General features: G+C 49.1%; 2 protein-coding genes across 3 annotated transcripts in view; both read right to left on the bottom strand.

The window, feature by feature from the left end:
- The window catches only part of LOC134412125 (protein S100-A13-like), a 344998-nt gene that overhangs the window by 304841 nt on the left and 18940 nt on the right, over window positions 1–21217 (bottom strand). Inside the window, exon 4 of one of the 2 annotated variants that reach the window (XM_063145927.1) lies at window positions 9552–9565. The exons of the other annotated variant lie outside the window; for it this stretch is intronic. The gene's annotated coding sequence lies outside the window, so the exon portion shown is untranslated. Of the gene's footprint in view, window positions 1–9551; window positions 9566–21217 lie in introns of those variants that run through there. 2 annotated transcript variants of the gene reach the window in all.
- Window positions 6642–13977, bottom strand: LOC134412124 (protein S100-A14-like). The gene is made up of 4 exons (XM_063145924.1): window positions 13854–13977; window positions 13356–13518; window positions 9034–9180; window positions 6642–7444 (listed from the first exon to the last, which is right to left on the bottom strand). The coding sequence occupies exons 2-4, from the start codon at window positions 13383–13385 to the stop codon at window positions 7313–7315; spliced, it is 309 nt and encodes a 102-aa protein (XP_063001994.1). The 5' UTR covers window positions 13386–13518; window positions 13854–13977; the 3' UTR covers window positions 6642–7312.

Below are 21217 nucleotides of genomic sequence, written 5' to 3'. Positions count from 1 at the left end.
TCTCCGAACCGCAGTGATGAGGTCACCCTGATAAACAAATAATCAAGTGGGAGGATGAATTAACATCAACAAGGAGGTGCCCCCTCGAAAAGACTTCTTGGAATGCGCAAAGGAACAATCCAAATGGATTCATCATCATCGTATTTTATCGACTGCCCTTCCTCGTGACCCAGCAAGCTCTTCGCTGAACATTCCTGATGGATAGACAGACAGATAGGCAGATAGATTAAGAACGTAAGAAGAGCCCTAATGCTGGATCAGACCAAGGGTCCATCTAATCCAGCACTCTACTCACACAGTGGCCAACCAGCCATCGGCCAGGGATGAACAAGCAGGACATGGTGCAACAGCATCCTCTCACCCATGGTCCCCAGCAACTGGTGCACACAGGCTTATTGTCTCGAATACTGGAGATAGCACACAACCATCAGGGCTAGTAGCCATGGATAGCCTTCTCCTCCAGGAATTTATCCAACCCCCTTTTAAAGCCATCCAGATTGGTGGCCATCACCACATCCTGTGGTAGTGAGTTCCATAACTTAACTATGCGCTGTGTGAAGAAATACTTCCTTTTATTTGTCCTGGACCTCCCACCCATCAGTTTCATGGGACGACCCCGGGTTCTAGTATTTTGAGAGAGGGAGCAAAATGTCTCCCTATCCACATTCTCCATACCATACATAATTTCGTCCACCTCTATCATGTCTCCCCTTAGCCTCCTTTTCTCCAAGCTAAACAATCCCAGTTGATGTCGCTTGATGATTCTTCCAAGTGTGAAACGTGATGCCTTGACAAGGAAGGAGGGGGACCTGTGTGAAGAGATAAGGAAAGGGCTTGCGACTTCCAAAGAGTAAGTCAACGCCTTTGCGCAAGAGGATCCAGGATTGCTCCAGGTTTCTGCTCACATATCTGAGCGGCTAGATCATGCTCGTTCCTTCGAAGTGGAAAGCAAAAAGCAGGTCTCTGGCTGCTGTTGTGAAAGAACATGACGTATGGTTGGAAGGGAACGTTGCCTTTCCAGATCTATGTCATCCGGCATAGTCTGATTCCACATTCCAAAAGTGGCCGGTGCCATGCCTCCAGGAAGCGTGCTAGCAATGTGATGGCTGGAAATATTTGGATGATTTAGAGGCAAATTGCCTCTGAAACTGAAGTTGCACATCAGTAATGTATCATATCTACTCATAGTGAACTGTCTGTCTGTAGCCAAACCAGCTTCATCCATGCACGAGAGAGAGGTATCAACAGAATCAGGGAAGAAGCAGGTTTTGCAAGATTGTTGTCGTTTTCAAAACGGCAAATAAATGGGGGACCCCAAAGCACCCAATTAAAGGTTGAGCACAATCGTGTTTACCGGCTCTTGGAGGGTAGACAGAAAACTCAGGGGAGAGGAAGCAATGGAATGGAATGGAATATTGTGGGAAAGGGTCTGGCTGGCTGGTTGGTTGGAACCCTGAACAAGAGCATTCAGTGCTGCATCAATTTGTTGCAGGTCCCATCGGTCAATATGGATTAGCCATGACATAGGTAAATGGAGAATATTGAGAGGCCATTTTCACTAGGGATGGAGGAGAAATTCACCCAGTTTGCATTTTAAGGCAACCGTACCTAAGTTCACACTTTTGAACCAACTGGCGAACCTAAACTCCATTTCCCTCGAAATTCGCACTTCTACGAATTTTGCAATGGCGTTCTACAATCAAAACAAACGCAGGGGGAAAGCAAGGTTTAAAAAATGAATTGTGTTAGGAAAATTACTTGCAAAAAATGTCGGTATTAGGCCACAATGCATGCAAAAGCCGTATGGATTCGGACTGAGGAATGTGCACAAAAAGTCTTAGGAATTTTCATGTGAACTGTTTCTTTAAAAAAAAAGTTTTTAACATTTGGGATCAACCAGACTTAAGGCTAGAGAAATTTCCCAAGTCCGAGACGATCTAAAACTTAAGATTGGAATACTGAGAAACGGAGAGAAATCAAAATGAACAGGTTCATCCAGCCCTGATTTGCAGAGTTCTGGGGTGGGTGGGGAACTATCTTCTTCACATAGCGCATAGTAAAATTATGGAACTCATTACCACAAGATGTAGTGATGGCCACCAATCTGGATGGCTTTAAAAGGGGGTTGGATAAATTCCTGGAGGCAAAGGCTATCCATGGCTACTAGCCCTGACGGTTGTGTGCTGCCTCCAGTATTCGAGGCAGTAAGCCTGTGTGCACCAGTTGCTGGGGAACATGGGTGGGAGGGTGCTGTTGCACCATGTCCTGCTTGTTCATCCCTGGCCAATGGCTGGTTGGCCACTGTGTGAACAGAGTGCTGGACTAGACGGACCCTTGGTCTGACCAAGCAGGGCATTTCTGATATCCTTATATTTTGCTTTTCTCTCAAAGCCTTGAGTTCTTCTCAGATGGAATTCCCCCAACCTTTCTCCAACCCTAAGCTACCACCTTGGGTTTTTGGCTCCTGGCATTCTCACCTCCTCTCATTCTGTGACACATTCCCCGTCTGTCTAATTAAAGTCACGCCACACCCTTGTGCCCTAATATCTATTTACCAGTTCCCATGGTGGCTGAGAGAAACACGGCTACCCCATTGTGAAATCTGCCCCCACAGTGAGGGAACCCTACAACACAACACGAGCCCTTCCTACTTCGTCTGGCTTTCTCAACTTTTGGTGGCCGCCGGTGCGAACGTCATTGAATAGCGTCGTCTCTGAGGTGGTGATACCCACACTGGAAAGCCTCCATTGGCCGGCCCTACCATTCGGCAGAGTGACGGGTCTGCTGGTTTTGTGTGTCATGAAAGGGCAGTTAATTGTTAGTTATTTCATTTATTATTGCAGTGTTTTTCCTCTGAGAGAGAGAGAGAGAGAGAGAGAGAGAGACTGGTGCAATTTTCTGTCTCAGCTTCCAAAATAACTTGTCTTGTATATGCATACATTGTAATAATCATAATCATAATCAATAATAATAAATTTATTTCTTACCCGCCTCTCCATCCTGATTGAGGCAGGGAACAACAGTAAGTATATAATATATAAAATATTGATTAAAAGCGTAGTATACATTGTTAAAACTTCCTAAAAAACATACTAATACTAAAAGCATCCTAAATTTCCCCTGGATAGGCCTGCCAGTGCCGGAAGAGATCAGTCTTTATAGCTTTCTTAAATGTTAAAAGACTGTTAAGTTGACTGATCTCCTCCAATGGCCATTCCACAGTCTGGGAGCAGCAGAAGAGAAGGTCCCCTGGGTAATACCTGTCAGAGGCCAACCTTGCATGGTTGGTTTGTAGGTCTTATATAAAAGTCCACCCATGTGTTTGTAGTACTCAATGACATATCACACACACACACACACACACACACACACACGTCAGATCTTCAAGAAAGGGTTTGATTTCCCATCACGTGCGCGCGTGTGTGTTTCTTGCATAATCTGCCCTCACAACAACCCTCTAAAAGAGGTCATAACTAGATTAATTTCACGACAGGGGACTAAGGCTGAGGACAAGTTATTGGCTTGGCGCCACGGAGTTCCTAAACGAAGGAAACATCCATTCAGTCTGATCCCAAGATTTACGCATGCGCACAGCGAGAAGTGCCCATGCGCAATCCTGCAGGAGCAAAACCCAGACTGCGCATGTCTCTCAAGCACATGTATTTTCCCCGCAGTTAAACAGGGAATGTATTTTCCCCGTCATTCACACGGCACTCGCAAGCTGAGGAGCTGTAGGGGTTCAGGAGTGGGGAACCCGGGATCCTTCAGATGTTGCTGGACTACAAGTCCCATCACTCCCAGCCAGCCTGTGCAGTGGGTGAGAATGATGGGGGTTGGAGTCCAGTCACATCTGCCAGGCCACCGCTTCCTCGCCCCTATTTAAATCTCTGCCATATTTCATTTAGCACCCTGTCTCTCAGCTAAGTTTCTGCTTGCAGGGGGAAAAGATGCTGATGTCTCCCATTTAGCGGTTTTTGTCCATCTAGGTCTGGGGTCCCCAACATGGCAGTACATTTCAAATCCCACCCCTTTTTACTTTACAGACAAAACTATCATAGAAGCCCATTCACGGTACACGAATGTATGTACACTATGCATGCCTAACTTACGCGTGGTTTTCCCCCCCAATCGGCTTTCCTAAGAAAATGCATTTTTTAAACATTCTTTTTGTGGGCAGGTGTTTTTTTGTGTGTGTGCACCTGTCCCTCATATACAGCTGTTTTATGCTTCTTTTTTGAATTCGGGAGCTCCGTTGCAAATTCTGAGGTGTGTGAATTGGAAGGATAACTGAGGTTCACCGTTGCATATTGGTTTGGAAGTGTGGCATTAGGCCAGCTTGCATTCAAACGTGGACCGAGCGAATTTCTCCCGTATCCCTTCTCTGATTTCTTTAAAACGCCAACAAAGCTGGAGAATCCAGGTATAGAACTTGGGACGTTCGGGATGTAAAACAGGTGATCGCCTCTCAATTATGCCCCGCCTTCTCTATTAGCTGTCTGACTAAGGTGTGCAAGCTAGATGCCATTGGCAAAGATAGTTTATTTCATTCCAGCTTTGCCAGATTTTAATATTTTAAAAATGCTGCTCACAGTTTCACTCCTTAAAATAAGACCACTGTGTTGAATATTTTGTGTGTGTTTGGGAGAGACAGCAAAAACTATTATGACTTATACATCTTGCTTAACAACTCTTCCCTGTCTGTGTATATCTTGGAGGTTCTTGCAGGGGTCTTCCAACTGGTGCTCTGCAGATCTTGGACTACAAAACCCATCATTCCTAGCCAGCATGGCCAATAGCTGGGGAAGAATAGCCTAAATCTGCCCCCTTAAACGAGATGTGAATGAGATCAGACAATGAAGCACTCACTAATGTATTTCTTGTGGGTTCCTCCCCCTGTTTTTATTGCATCGATTTATACAAAAAAAAATTATGGCAACCAACAGAACAGGTCATAATGAACCACCACCACATCCGAGCCGTCGAAAATCTGTGATTACTCAGCTTGCCAGATGTAGGGATGGGATGGGATGGGAGAAATCAGGCCTTGACGAGACGGATCGCTGGACAGCTAGGGAAATACTGGTCCCATTTGACTTGTCCGAAGTTATGTGGTAGGGAATCCCTGGAGAAACCAACACTAAGCCCAAATAATCTTTGACGACCTATCTCCCCCACATCCATCTCTCTCTCATTGCTAGCCTCTTCTTCTAACCACTGGACTCCGCTTCCCTTCCACAAGAGGGAATGGAAGCTGGAAGTTCTGCCCTACAACTACCACTGACAGGACTTCTAGGCCACAGGCCTTTCCGAGGGCAAATGCACAAAATGGTATATTTAGGCCCCTGGCGAATTCTACTGAGACGGATTGAGGGACCCCACTAAGGACTGGCACAAATCTACCGCTTGATGGCCTTCTTCGTTGCTGCTGTTAGGGGCTGAAGATGCATCTCCTCTTTCCTTGAAATGCATCGAATGCTGACGTGGTAGTCAAAGAAGCAAGCCAGACTTGATTCGACAAGATCTAGGAGCCATGAGGCAGGGCAGGGACGAGGGGTTATGGAGCAGGGCCAGATTAGGACTCTGGTTGGGTTAGAGGTGGAGGCAAAGCCAAAAAAAGTGGTCAGGTTTAGGTGTGGAGCCTGTAGGAACCTGGAGTCATTCCAACCACAATACAGGTTACCACAACTGTAGCTGGTTGGGCCAGTTGGCTGTCAATGCTAAGCAAAATCCATGCTCTCATTAAGCTTCCATTCATACTTGTGGCCTCTTTCTCCCTGTGGCCATACACGTTCTGAGCAATCGCCTAATCCTGACCCGCCCTCTCCATCACTTCTCTCCGTCACCAGCTCCTTCTTGCATGGACAGATGCAGCCTGGTTTCTCAACACCGCTGCATAGAACCGAGGTGTCAAACCTCTTTCAAGCTGTAGGCCGGTTTCCCTCTTTCGGAGAAATTCTCGGGGGCTGCATTCCGGGGGGGGGGGGGGGCCTGACCGCAAAAGGGGCAGGGGCAGAAATGCCGTCACATTTTAGCTCAACGCCAGTAACGAAGACTTAGGCCACAGCTAGACCTAAGGTTTACCCTGGGATCATCCAGGGTTCACCCCTGCCTGAGCACTGGATCCCCTGTGTGTCACCTAGATGAACAGGTTTGACCCCTGGATGATCCAGGGATAAACCTTAGGTCTAGCTATGGCCTTAGCAGAGGCATTTTCAAACTTTGGGAAGGGAGTACTGCACCAAATCTGGAAACTACTAAACAGTCAGCTGTTGGGGGAAAGGGGGTACAGCTAGGGGAAATTGACACACCATTTGGGGAACCCAGGTGGTCCAAATTTGGGTTGCAGGCGTAAGGTTTGACACCTCTGGCATAGAATCAGCGTAGCCCCTGAATATGGAAGACCAGCCCTAATTCTGCTCTTCGAACCAGTAAGCAAGGCTGATGCGGAAAGGGCCATCAATGCAATGGATTTTTAGCAAATGAAAACGCCAACCAAACTAGCCAATTTGACACGAGGAGAAACAGGAAAACCTTTGGCTGGAGAAGTTTATTAAACATCCCGAATCTGGAGAGATCAAAACTTTAAATTAGATTTATGGTTTTAATTTTTTTCTTAAAAAAAAAAAAAACGAAGCAAAAAATAAAATAAAAAATAAAAATATTATTATTAAAATATTCTTAGAATCTGGAGCAAATCAGTTTAGGATTCTGGCTTCCAGATCCAGAAAATGGAGGGGATCACAGTGTTTGGGAGCTCTGGATTTAGAGATCCAGTGGTTCGTGGATCTAGAGATGGGGATTGTTATGGTTTTTTGTTTTTAAGTAAAGCCTTGAAGGGTTGAATATCTCAAATAAACTGGTGTGAAAATGAGCACCAGTGCTGTCCCGAAGATCCTTCAATCAAAACCTGAAAATCTAAGGTCTGAAAATGGAATCACGAGCATTCTAGACTACCAGCAGAAATATTTTATTCCAGAGCTCAACCGGTAAAACCTCCCTGTTTGAAGGTTTTAGTGTTGGGCGATCAGGAACCCAGAATGTCACCATTCTGGAAGGCTCACAAACCAATGTTGTTCTAGAGCAAACCCGAAGAGTAGAGGATACTGGGACAGAACTTGAAAGATTCTTGACTTGAAGGAAAGGAGATCAGCTCTGGACTTTGACATTCCAGAACTGGAGAAGGTGAGAAGGTAGAGGGAGCTTCCCAGATATTAACACTGCATGGACAAACGTTGACATCATAGTGGACAGTCTCTCATTCTTTTTTCCTTTGTAAATGGTCCGAGGCCTCATGGATCTTCCCCGATTCCCGTTACTTCTTGCTCCCTGGGACTCGGCAACCTTTGGCCGCGTCTCCCATGATATCCCAGTACTCGCCGAACTGCAATTTGGCTTCTTCGTTATCTCCAAGACACTCAATCTTCTCCTCCAGCGTCCCGACACCCTGCATTGAGAAAAGAGAACCGTCAAAACCAGGGCCGGCCCTACCATGAGGCAGAATGAAGCAGCGACAAGGTGTCAGAGGAGAGAATTGTGGACCATGCAGTCTGCCCTGTGCCCCCTAAGCTGGTCTGCTCCTTCAAGTGCTGTGCAGGATGATTTGCCATTGTCAGTATTGAGGAAACCATCCAGTTGGCTTTTGTACATGAAATGAGAGAGGGTGCCATCTTGTTCTTTGCCTCAAGCACCACAATGTCTTGGGCCGGCCCTGCAAGGTCTCCTTCTGGCCTACAGATGGGACCCCGCGTACCACAAAGTAGCGGCCTCAAAGTCGAGTGACCATCTGTCCTCTGTTACAGAGAGCAATCCTCTATTTTGAAGGAGTTCTCCAGTTGATGGGCTGTCAAGTCCAGGTCTGGTTTAAAGATCACGAAGAGCCAGGCCTTGAAATTGCCCATTCACACTACCTGGCACATAGGTCACCTGGTCAGTTTTCCATACTATAGTGTGATGTATATTTCTATTTAAATTATAATTATTTCTAGATTCACATCTACACATGGATTTTTTTATGCAAATTGGTGTCCTCTCTGCTCTCTCTATTTCTCTCCAGGTGATACATTCCTCTTTTTTGACAATTCATCAATGGCCACCCTCGCCCGCCCCCCAAAAAACCGTTGCAATGACTCCCAGCAGAGATCTCTCTCTGTGTTTGCTTTTATGTACCTAAGAAGTTCCATGCTGGATGAGACCCAGGGTCCATCTAGTCCAGCATTCTGTTCACACAGTGGCCCCCAGCTGCCCCCAGAAAACCCACAAGCAGAACAGGAGTGCAACAGCACTTTCCCACCCATGTTCCCCAGCAACTGGTGTAAACAGGCAGACTGCCTCTGATACTGGAGGCAGCATAGAGCCATCTGGACTAGCAACCATGGACAGCCTTCTCCTCCAGGACTTTGTCTGAACCCCTTTTAAAGCCATCCAAAGCGGTGGCCATTTCAGACACGCATCAAAGGCCTTCTTCATCGCAGCAAGCGTTTCAAGCGTCCTGCTGCTGCTTTTTAAGGATCGTTTTTAACCCGGGGGAGCTTCCAGATGAGGCTTTTGTTGTGGAATCGCACCGCCACATTCATGGAATTTTTACAGGTGGTCCAGATGTTTTCCAACAGCTTCCTCTCCATCCTTCCCCCCCCCCCTTTACCAGAAGACACTTCGGTCGACCTGAGGACCATAGGAGCCCGGTTCAGCATCCTGATTTCCCTGCTCCGTGGCGGTTTTGTTCCATTCACTTGCCCAGAGCAAGAGAAAAGGCATCCGGGGACACAATTGCTCACAATGGCCTCCACACCTGAGAATCCCACATCAAGGGTCTAGTCAGGCAACCATACCTTTTGACTACAACTCCCATCAGCCCCAGCAAGCACGGCCAATGGGATGATACAAATTCTCATACGGAACCTCTGATCTAGGATGTCGGGAGACGTATCCCTCCATCGGTAAGTTCCAACCCCTGAGAGCTCTGCTTCCCTAGGTGGCCTCTTTGGGCCACCTGCTGGGTTGGGCCGTCCATCCCAACCGGGCCCCTCCCCTCACCTTTGCTAAATGCGGCAGCCTCTGTCCCACCAGGTCCTTCAGCTCATTGGGGGTGAGGCACTCTTTGCGGCCCTTCACTGCATAACAGTGAAAGTTGTTGATGACGATTTCGATGGCCCGCTCGACGTCTGTGAGCTCTTGGCTGTCCTGTAGCCAGCAGAAAAGGTTGTGGGGGGGGGGGAGAAAGAGAGAGAGAGAGAGAGGAGAAAGATGGAGACCGCATTATTAGGAGTTATGAGACATTAGCAGAAGTCTGAGATCTCGAGAAAGCTGTTGAACCAGCCTGTCTCCCGCCTACACAATTACACACTCCCTGAAACTCCAACTAGCATCATTCATCTCCGAAAGATTGCACACCAGGGCTGAGGAGCAATCTCAAACTGATATCCGTTCTTCATCCCCACCTCCAGTCCACCAAGGGTGAGACCCAAACTGTCTAGTTCCATTTTGGACCAGATCAGTAGATGGTGAAGGCCAGCAACTACCTTCTCCTCCACACCATACCAAAGTGAATGGTGGTCTCTCTTTCTTCCTCCTCTCGGCACCAAAACAAGATCCATCCCTACTGTGTCTTATCCCCCCTCCCTTTACAATATCGGAACCCATAAGAACACAAAAAGAGCCCTGCTGGATCAGACCAGGGGTCCATCTAATCACACAGTGGCCAACCAGCTGTTGACCAAGGACCCGCAACTCATCTAGCAGACACACCTCACTCTCTGTGTCTATTTCATTCAACCCCAGATGAATCCATTCCATCTCCTAATGCAGCAGAAGACATCCATGACCTTTCTCCAGCATTCGGACATTGCTGCATAGGCTCAGTGGTTTTCCTGATGGATCAGCTCCTGATCAATTTATGCCTCCTTTGACATTTCATCCTAGCCAGTAATCCCCAAACTTAATCCTTTTTCATTGACACAAGTTTAGAACAACCTTCTCCAACCAGTTGCCTGGCAGATGTTTGGGTCTACAGCCTCCATCGTCTCCAGCCAACATGTCAATGATCTGGGATGTTGTGAATTGCAGTTAAAAACCATCTGGAGGGCAACCGGCTGGGAACGCCAAAGTAGAGTCTGTTCCAATAAGGAAGCAGAACAGGTCAAAAGGACACAAGGAGCCATATTGGAGATTGGGTCCCAAAGGGATTCTGGGTACCTTGTGGAATGGATTCTAGATTTCAGCGCATCAGGCACAATGATATCGCTGCCAAATCATTTTAAGCCTCAAGATAGAATCCATCCTCTTCCTAGAGGCAGGTGTGGGAGCGCCTGAGAGCAGACCAAGCTTTAAGATGCGCTCAGTTGTGCACTGGGTGCGCATGAGTGCATCAGTGCAGGTGTATGTGATGCCCAGCTGTTCTTCATCAGGTACTGGCATACTATGGTCCCCCTGATCAGGTACACTGAAGATAGGACTTACGGCAGAGTCAGCAAGGCCTATGCCAGTGGTGACGAATCCCAGATCCATGGGCCACAGGACCACACCGCCTTCGCCACTTCATCAGGGGGTTCCCACATCCCCAGTTCTAGAAATGCCTTTCCTAAGGCACAGCTACTGGCATTAAGAGCTTTCAGCTCCAATCTGCTGGCGTTGATATTTTAGCCCCGCCCCCTTTGCCTTCAGCCTCGCTGGAATGTGGCTCCCGAGATGGAATCCGGCCCTCGGACTGAAGAGGCCTGCGCCCTCTTCACACAACGTTGCCCACCGCAGCTGTTTTTCTAGGAACGGGTCCTCTGCTTCCCTGCTTTAGTTGATACGAGTGCCAAGATGGAGGGAATCTACACGTCATACTGAAGGCGCCTGCGTGCGCCTCCAGTGTGCCCTCAAAACGATGGTGTAGATGGAGAAAGAAGAGACGGAGGAAGAGGCAGAGGAGGAGGAGGCTGGGGAACCGGCCGCGTCCTTGCCACCGCCGCCGCCTCCCCGCCGGCCTCCTGCTGCCGGGGTAAGAGCCACCCAGGTCGGAGAGCTCGGCGGAAGCGGAAGCTGAGCTCTTTCTCCGTCTACACCATCGTTTTGAGGGCGCACTGGAGGCGCACGCAGGCGTCTTCAGTACGACGTGTAGATTCCCTCCATGAGACATTTTCACCCAGGCCCTCCGCTTTAAGGGGGAGGAGCTGTAAAATGCATCCCGTTGCGCTTGGTTCTGAGAGCTACGCGCCAGTGGCCTCTCGTAATTCTCCGCACTATTTGAAGGCTAAAAGACTGAGGACACCATTTCAATGAACTTCTCTATAAGAAGGAGAAATTCGCCAATTTTCCGTGGTGGGGACTCCACTGCCCCTAGAACTGCGACAAACAGCCTGGGTGGCCGCCATTTTCCATCCTCATCAATGCCTCGGGCCTAGTGTCATTCCAGGCCATTCTCAGGGTAGGGGGACAGCAGGCAAAGATGGAGAATATTCAGAGAAAATTCTACGAAGCACCCTTCTTTTTCTACTGGGGAGGGGTGAGGAAAAATCCCAGACTGCTTCTCAGAAAACCACCTTCTGTGGAATTTTGGCTCTGCTCTCCTTCTCCCGATTATTCCGGGTTTTTTCATCCCACCCATGGCCTTCTCTGGGATACACCAAAGTGCCTCAACCTCCTAAGGAGCTATTAACAGCGACCGCGCCAAACTGGTAGGAGCATGAGCCATAATCACACTTTGCTTGCAGCATTTCGACTGTATATTCTCCCAATTCATTTTAATGTTTTTTTTTTAAAAAAAATCTCAACTCTGGATGCAGCTGGATTTAAGGAACTACGGAGAGAGAGAGAGAAATACACAGCGTAAAAGTGCTGAGTGTGCCTCATTCATCAAGGACAAAAAATCGTAAGCCCAGTCCTGTCTGTGCTTACTTGAAAGTAAGTTCATCCACTTTCATAGAGCTCATTCATGAATTAAGTATGAATGGTGCATCAGCATGGGGGCGGAATGAGTGAGTTTTGTTCTCTAACGGCCCTCTTGTTTGAGCGCGATTCTTGTTTCGCTCTCACTAGAGCTGCCATTATTATTATTATTATTATTATTATTATTATTATTTGCATTTATATACTGCCCCATAGCCAAAGCTCTCTGGGCGGTTTACAGATGACTTCTAAGTCATCGTGGGCAGGATCACGTTGTGCGTCAAACAGCAAACACCAAACATGATTTAAAAAGAAATTCCAAACACCCCTTTTTTCAGGGAAAACCGAGAGCAGCAAGAGCTTTGGTGGCGTTTCCCTCAACGAACCTCCTTCCACTTGACCCTCGCAGATATTTAAAACCAACTTGGGGCCAAGACAGAAGGCCCAGGACACACAAGGTTGGACCCAACCCCGGTGCCGTCAGAGGTGTTGGCTACTACAACACCCATCATCCCCAACCATTGGCGATGTTGGCTGGGGCTGTTGTAGCCCCAAAGATCTGGAGGGCACCACTTTGGAGAAAGCAGATTTCTGTCGGTATTCAGGCCCACTATGACAAGATGTCATCCTTGGTCACATGACAGCCCCCTCTGACCTCTGACCCTACACACATATAAGTCCATCCGTATACACACACGGCTTGCATACAGCCTGCCTGCAGCAGCCTCAGCCACCTCATTTCCCCACAAACAGCTTCTTCCAGCTCTTTTCTTTTGTCACGTCCCATGTCAACACCATCCCAGTTGACAATGGCAAACTCTGACTCAACGCTAGCCTTGGCAACAGTTTCAGCTCCTTCTGGAATTACGGCCCCAATTTGTTGGGTGGTGCGTGTGTCTGCGTGTTTTCGTTCCCAAACCACTGAGACGCTTCCATTGAGATGTTTCTAGCTGTAATCTTTCAACGCGTCTCAGGAGGGAAACCATTCCGAAGGAGCTGAGGACCTTGCTGGGATGATAGCAACGTCTTTGTAGGCCTTGACTCCCAACGTTCTACGGCACTAGAAAGAACTGGTTTGGTTTGATCAACAACAACTTGACTTTTCATTATAGGAAGCTGGTTGCACGAGAAAAGACATTCTTTCACTCTGTCCTAGAATCTTAAGGGATGAGGATGGCACTCAACATCTTTGGTCAACGCCATTTGGCTCCCTCTAGTATGAAATCATTGGGCTCCATCTTTGGTCAACACCATCCAACTCCTTAGAGCATGGAGTTATCTGGTTCTCCCAGATCCATGGAAGACCGTCACCTCTGTTGAGTTCAGTAAAAGAGATGGGTCCACAGACGGCACAAAACTGCATCCTCTACATGCCGAAAATATATATACACACACCCCGCCCCTCCGTTCCAGAAGGGTTTCCAACAGTTGCTTCTCCTGTCCTATCCCCAGAAAACCAGAAGGCTTAAACACCGTTCCCAATTGACCTTTCGTTTCTTGCAGCACCGGCAGCCCATTTTTCCTTGAGCGGGTTGGTTCGGCGCGTCGGCAAAATCCCCCTTTTGGAACGCAGTGCGGCTGTCGGCTCGTCGAGGTCCGCCGAGTTAGATCCCACGGATAGGCTCGGAATCCGACGCTGGGTCTTTTCTCCTAGTGCAGGCGACAGAAGAGGGGGGGGAAGGGTTCTTTTTAACTTTTTCGGGTCAGCTCCTGCCTCTTTTCTTTCCCCCACCTTCGCTCCCCTGATCTTTCCCGAGCTGCAGCGACGTGTTTTGGGAAAGGGAATGTTTGACGCTGCCCGAACTTGTCCTCAGCGATGAGGTGCAGAGAAGCAAGAAAAGGGTGGGGTTGTGGAAGAAAAGGAGGGGGGTTTCAGGAGAAGAGATTCTTCCCCTGCCGTCGCTGCTACTGCCTCAAATGACACGCAGCCCTTTCCATTGGGGACGGGATCCCCGGAGGAGCCCCGAAGGGAAAGGCCGACTTACCTGCTCCAAGGGATCCGGTGTGCTGGTGAAGCCTGCTTCTCCTGCCACCGTTTTATATCTCGGGAAGGCGTGTGTGGGAGACACCTCACGGAGATACCAGGAGGCTGTGATGGTGGCGCAAGTCCATCTCCTTCCGTCGCCTGGCGCTGGGCCAGCGTGGAACGCTCGGGCGCCACCCATTTCCCAGTCTTTAGTCACGGCTCGCCGGATGAGCAATAGTTACGACGGGAGTCCAGTTTACCAGCGACTCCTTTGCCCCCCCCCTTTTCCTGCTTCCCAAGTCTTCCTCGCTGGAGATCCTCATCCCCCAGTGACAGGGAGTTGAGCTCTAGACACGAAGGATGGAACAGTGGCTGAGACTGAGCCGGTCAGGGCCGGCCCTTCTATGAGGCAGGGTGAATCCCTCAGGGGGTGCATCTGGAAGGGTGGTGTATGGTGTACTAGAAGGGCCATGGACCCTGTTGCCATCCTGTACATCACTCTGAGGACCTCTCTGAGGCCATGGCTAGACCTGCTGATATCCCAGGGATCGCCCCGGGATCATCCCTGTGCATTCACATGACACACAGGGGATCCCGGGAGCAGGGAGGGATGATCCTTCCCTTTCCCCGGGATATCGGCATAGCCTTTCCCCCCGCTTTTTCTGTGGCCTCGGGATGATCCCCAGAGTGCGGAATGTGTGGGTGGGCGTCGCAGGTTGTCCCGGCTCCTCGCGTCCTGGGCACGGGGCATAGACCTCCTCAGGAGCTCTGTGCCCATCGGGTATGGGATGGGGGGGGGAAGGTGAGGTTTTTTTTAAAAAAAAATACTGACATTTTGCGATCGAGCGCTCCTGCGCTCCTTCTCCTTTAAGAAAAAAATAGCGGGCATGACATCCTCTTTCTCCTAGGACCTTGCGCGTCGCGTGTAGACAGAGGGGGAGATTTCATGATAACCATATCGCGAGATCCTCCCTCCTCCATCGTGCTAGACCCGATAGGTCTAGCCATGGCCAGAGTAAGGCTTAGGGCAGACCCCGACTCTGCAAAGCGACAGTATGAGATCTCACATTGGCAGGTCCTCCGAGCGATGCATCCATTTGCCGGGCACTCCGGAAAGCTGTGACAGCCGGTCTCTTGCTGTGGCAAACTCGCAGGAGCTGCGCAGCTGCCCACCTGATGCCTCACTCTGAGGACTCCTCAGAGTGAGGCATCTGAGCTCTCTAGGGAAGAGCACACTCCCAGCCGTGCTCTGAGGGGGCCTTCCTGAGAGCGAGGCACTGGTGGGGGAGGGTGGCCAGTGGACATGGGCTCTCAGGACACATCTCATGAAGCTTTTGTGTGGACAAGGCGCTTGTGCACGCAGGAGCTCCGCACACCCCTGTTGGAGCATTCGGATGAGGAGGCATTTGTGGGCATTTGAAGCTTCCGCGTGTGTCAGGGAGGGGAAGGGGCTCGTGAGCACGAGAGCTCGGCACATGCCTTGTGGCGCCTTTGTGGCAGCGAGCGGTGAGAAGTCGCTGGTGCGCACAGGACCTCGGTGCACTTTCAGGGAAGCTTTCATGTGGCGCTTGTGTCCATGGGAGCCCTGTATACTCCTCTGTCGCTTTCATGTGGGTAAGGCGCTCCTGCCTCACGCTCCACCTCTCCCTCACACTCACATGTGCTCTCACACGGAGCTCGGGATCAGAGGCTGTGTGGTTTCAGGAAGCCACCCTGTTGTCATGGCCACCATCTGTGATGAAGCAACAGCCCCAGGGGTGACATTCTGGCGCGCATTCCTTCACCCGTCCAAAATCCGTCTCCTTGTGCAGGATGCGCCTTGGAACGGGGGAATGCTTCATTTCCGGTGCCAGAGCAGATTGGCAACTGTCATTCCTGGGCTCTCGGCAAGCCCTGACCTAAAGCCACCCGGGGTTTATCATGACTCGTCGAGCTGGTCCCGCTATAAGCAACTGCTCCGCCCTTCCCCAGAGGTAGCCACATCTCCCCAGTACGCAAGGAGTCATTCATTGTTGGCTCTCTAGCCTTGAGTTATTCTGGATCCTCAGGTTTGCTGTCTAAGGGCTCATCCACCCCTGCAGCCCTTTGGGGAGTGGGGAGGGACGATCACGGCATTTTCCATTTCCGGGATTGTCCCTCAGGGGCCACACGCCAGCGAGTCCTCCCGGAAGTGAAGAGGGACGTTCCGAAGCAACTTTTTTTTTCAAAGAGGAGACATCTGCGCAATTGCGTAGGCACGATCGTGCTGAAGGTGAGTTTTTTTAAAAAACACACACACACACACACACACACACACACCAAACTCAGCGCTAGAAGACGCCAAGCGCCGTCCCAAAGATGGCGAAAATGCTCTCCTCACCCCGATGCCCACGGACTCCCCCCCGCACAGCTCCGTGCCCATTTCCTGAGTCCTGCTACATGTGGGAAAGAGGAAGGACCCCGGGAGGGATAGCCACACCACCCCGCGGAGATCGGGATGGTCCCGAGATGATGGAGGAAAACGGGACAAAAGCAGCCGCAGCTATCCCGGGAGAACTGAGTGGTCGTACCCGGTTTACCCTTGGATCAGCTGTGCATCATTTGGATGCATAGGGATGACCTCGTGACCACCACCCTGGGATAAATGGCAGGCATAGATTAGGCCTAAGATGTAGCTACCTTCTGGAGGCTAAATATAGCTTTCATTTTGCATGCGCAGGGATGTTGCAAGAAGGGTTCCCCCTCCCCTCTTTAGACTATGAGCTGTTGAACCCCTTGCAGCTCTCGGGGGCTGCCTTCCTGGGGTGGGCGGGGCAGAAGGCCGAAGGAGCGGGGCTAAAACACCAGCATCTCTTTGCTGAATGTTCTTACCGCCAGTAACGAAGAAGAGGCCGTGCAACCTTTCGGAATGGGGGGAATACTGCAGAAACGCCTGGAAAGCAGCCGGAGTGTCAGTGCGGCATAATGGTTAGAGTGCTGGGCTGGGACCCAGGTTCTAATCCATGAAGCTCGCTGGGTGGCTTTAGGCCAGTCCCTGACTCACAGAGTAACCTACCTCACAGGGTTATTGTGAGGATAAAATGGAGAGGACACCATGTAGGCCGCTTGGGTTCTTTGCAAGAGGGAAAAAGATGGGCTATAAAATATTGATATAATAATAATAATAATAATAATAATAATAATAATAATAATAATAATATTGTTGGGAGAAGGGGGCATGGTTATCAGGGAATCTCCTGCAGCCTGGACTGGAATCTCCAGCTAACCAAATGTGGCCTCTGTGTGTAAGTCTGTAAAATGGGCATCTACTCTGAATTTCAACTGCCCATTCCCCTCATAGCCATAGCTTCCCATCCTTCACCTTCATCTCCACCAGGGTTTGCGTGATCTACGCTGGACATTCCAGTGATCCCACGGATGCTGGACTATCGAAAGAAGGAAGGAAGGCCGTTGTGATTCTCCATCTCCGCCTCAGAATTTCCTTCTTCGTGACGGAGGAGAAGGGACCGTTGGGTCAGGTTCAAGGGCAGCAAGGATCTCAATACTTAGCTGACCACAGCTGAACTCCAAAACTCTTGGATGGGTGGGGAGAGATTGCATGAGTCCATCTAATGATCATTGAGTTGTGAGTTTGTACATACTAAAACCAGAAGCAGAAGGAAGTGGTGTGCGTATGTGTGTGTGTGTGTATGGTAGCTTAACTGCATTGTTTATGGGAAGGGATTGAAAATAAATCCCCAATTTTCCAGATTGTTCTTGTACTCAGGTTTTTTGTTGTTGTGAAAGTACGTTGGTTATTTGCATCCGTCCATTTCGGCTTTGTGTCTGCTGCGGACGTCACTCAGCAATTTCTGTCTCTTGCGGGCATTTTTCTCCCTCTCTCATAATACTAGAACCCCATGGGGTCATCCCTGCAAACTGATGGGTGGGAGATTCAGGACAGATCAAAGGAAGGACTTCTTTGTGCGGCGCGGAGTTAAACTATGGAACTCACTGTCGTGTTTCTCTGAAAACTCCTGCTTTCGAGGGGAGGCAAAAGACGAGGCCTGCTAGGTAATCTACAAAGCTTTTATTAAGCGACAAACATCTCTTCCAATTGAAGGGAGTCTAATCCCTTGGAAACTTTTCCCTAGGCAAAACTATGCAAACCAAGCAAGACAATTGTCCGACCAAGGAGAACAGGAAGCCTTTCTCCAAACACCCCTAACTTCAGAGAGCCTGGTGCGGAGGCAGGTTCTGGCACAATCCTACTTGGACCGACTTTCTCACACCTTCCTTCCGCTCCATGGGTTTTAACTTCCGGCAGACCCTAGCATCAGCTAGCTTGTTGAGGCGCTCCCCTCCAGAAGAAACCTCTCTTCCCACTGAGTGTGTAGGATTTGGCCTTGAGGAGATAAGCTCTGGAGAGGGCTGACTCCCAGCTGGGGAATCGCCCATGAGAGCTTCCTCCCCCACTGGTCCAGGTTGGCTGGTGTCTGGTGCCGCCTCCCCTAGTTCCGAATCTGAGTCTGATTGATTACTTGAAACACCTTTCCCCAAAACGGGCAGTAGGGTTAGCCGTGACACTCACTGCCACAAGATGCAGTGATGGCCGACACTTTGGGTGGCTCTCAAAGGGGGAATTGGACTAAGCATTAGTTAGAGTGAGGGGTTGGCTCAGGTGGCAAACGCTGAGAGGAGGCTGCAAGGTGTTGCAGGAGAGAGCTGTGGGCCACACAGGTTGCCTGGCAACCGCTGAGTTCATCTGCTGACTTCAGGTGTTGTAGAGGATGCTGTCCCATCACCAGTGTTGAAGGAAGCTTTAATTGTCCATCTTCTGCACATGGAATGGCATGAACCTCCCCGTACACTGCGCTCAACCTCTAAGGTCCTCCTCCGAGTGCCTACTCCGAGGGAAGCTCAGAGGATGGCAACAAGGGAGAGAGCCTTTTCAGTGGTGGCCCCCCAATTCTGGAATGATCTCCCCGATGAGGCTCGCCTGGCGCCAACGTCGTTATCTTTTCGGTGCCGGGTCAAGACTTTTCTCTTTTTCCAGGCATTTAACAGCATTTAACAACGCTGAATTTGTTTGTTTTTAACGGACCCCAGAACTGTTGTTTTTAACTGGAGGCCATTGTTTTTATGTTTTTGATGGTTTTAAATTTAATATATATTTTAATGTTCACTGTTTTTAACTTTTGTAAACCACCCAGAGAGCTTCGGCTTATGGGGCGGTATATAAATGTAATAAATAAATAAATAAATAAATAAATAAAATGGCAGAGGGCACTGTGGCGTTACACCCCACAACTCCTCCTCCCTCCCAATCCCCTTTCCTTTTGTGTCATGTCTTTTAGATTGTAAGCCTGTGGGCAGGGACTGTCAAGAAATACTTTTGTAAGCCGCCGTGAGAGCCTTTTTTGGCTGAATGGCGGCATAAAAATCCTTAAATAAAATAAAATAAATAAATAAATAAATAAAGTCAGTTCCCAAATGTATGTCTGCAGTGAGTTTAGAATGTTGGCCTGAGTGGGTGGAGTAAGGATGTCTTGGGAGGGAGAGGAGTGATATATAAGGGAATGACTGAGGGGATTGGAGAGACTTTTTAGGTACTCTTAGAGTCTTTAGTGCTCTCTGTGTTTAGAGTACTTAAGTTCTAGGAAATTTGAGGTTCAGGGTAGAGAGTGGTGTCTTTGGAGTGTGGTGTGCACGTAGTTGATGTATATTAATCAATACAGATAATAAAGAAAGCTCAAGAGTGATTGTGTGAGAGAAAGGAAAGCGTGTATGTGAATGAGTGGAAGGACTGGATGAAAGGTTTCAAAAAGGTTTTTAAATGTTTTATTTGAAACAAAGCCTGTGAACTTTTAAAAATAAATTTTAATTAATTTGTTTTTAACTACCACAAAAATCCCACGTGTCTGTTTGGCATTTATCGTCTGAAGTTTACACATTTAGCACCCACTCTGACAATCATTCACCTCAGCGCATATAACTCACAGTGTTTTATTTTATATATTGAAATCCTTCTCCGTTTAACCCCTTTCTCCGCATAGTTTGTAGGAAGGTGGTTTTTATCCCTTGCCTCAGGCGTATCAAGCGGTGGTGCTTGGCTTGAGCAGGGAGTAGCCGTGGCCAGGCTTGGTGTTCAGAGCCTGTGTTATGGCAGGTGCCATCTTGTTTTTTGCTTCAAGCAGCAAAATACCTTGGGCCAGCCTCGGATTGGAGAAATTCCTGGAGGAGAAGGCTATCAGTGGCTACTATGGCTCTATGCTAGCTCCAAGATCAGAGGCAGTATTCTTATGGACACCAGTTGCTGGGGAACATGGGCTGGAGGATGCTGTTGCACCCCTGTCCGGCTTGTGGCAGGTGTTTGCCCACTGTGTGAACAGAATACCGGGAAAAATAGGCCCTTGGTCTGATCCAGCGGGACTTTCCAACTTTGCTGCTTTACAAAACGGGCAGCATCCTTGCACTTATAACCCAACTACTTCAGCAGCGTAGGTTGCCCTAACCTTTCTTGGGGGAGAGGGGAAGAGGCCGCGGTCGGAGTAGTGTTTAAGCAACCCAGATTCTCAAGGGGTAGAGGGAGGAAGTTGAGCATTGGATCCGGGGAAGGAAATAGGGTAACGTAGAAGCGTGACGCTCTCCTATTGCACTGGTGGTGCGAAAAGTAGAGAATAGTTTAGCTGGGTTGCGTATTGGGTGCTGGCTTTAACCTATGGAGCCTTACATGGCTTGGGACCATAATACCTGACGGAATGCCTCTCCCGGCATGAACCTCCCTGTACACTGCGCTCAACATCTAAGGTCCTCCTCCGAGTGCTTACCCCGAGGGAAGCTTGGAGGATGGCAACAAGGGAGGGGGCCTTTTCAGTGGTGGCCCCCCAATTATAGAAAGATCTCCCCGATGAGGCCCGCCTGGCACCAACATTGTTATCTTTTTGGCGCCAGGTCAAGACTCTTCTCTTCTCCCAGGCATTTAACAGCCTTTAACAACATATGCGAAGTCTGTTTGTTTTTTAATAGACCCCAGAATTGTCGTTGTTTAAAATGGATACTGTTTTACGCTGTTGTTTTTATATTTTTGATGGTTTTAAATTTGTATACTTTTTAATGTTCACGGTTTTAACTTTTGGAAACTGCCCAGAGAGCTTCGGCTATGGGGCAGTATATAAATTTAATCATAATAAAATAAATATTGGCAGACGATGAGCCTTAAACTGGGAACCCATCGGTTGGTGTGCTGTCGCCCCGTTGCGTCGGCCACCAGGGCTGCGAATCAGAGCATTTCCAAGGCGATGAATATTTTGGGGGTTGCGTGGGGACTCCGTTTACCCACACTGGAGTCACGCCGCCCTCATGCGGCCCTCCTAGGCAGGAAGGACCTATGACAGCTTCCTGTTCAGGTTGGAGGCAACAGCC

Source organism: Elgaria multicarinata, chromosome 21 (assembly GCF_023053635.1).
Source record: "Elgaria multicarinata webbii isolate HBS135686 ecotype San Diego chromosome 21, rElgMul1.1.pri, whole genome shotgun sequence".
Lineage (NCBI taxonomy): Eukaryota > Metazoa > Chordata > Lepidosauria > Squamata > Anguidae > Elgaria > Elgaria multicarinata.
This window is presented reverse-complemented; position numbering and strand designations above follow the sequence as displayed.

Coding starts and splice junctions, on each gene's coding strand:
- LOC134412124 (XM_063145924.1), bottom strand. CDS start 13,385: ATGGGCTGCCGGTGCTGCAAGAAACGAAAG. Junction 9,181..13,355: donor GGTGCTGCAAGAAACGAAAG/GTCAATTGGGAA, acceptor TGCTGGCTACAG/GACAGCCAAGAGCTCACAGA. Junction 7,445..9,033: donor GGCTGCCGCATTTAGCAAAG/GTGAGGGGAGGG, acceptor TTCTCAATGCAG/GGTGTCGGGACGCTGGAGGA.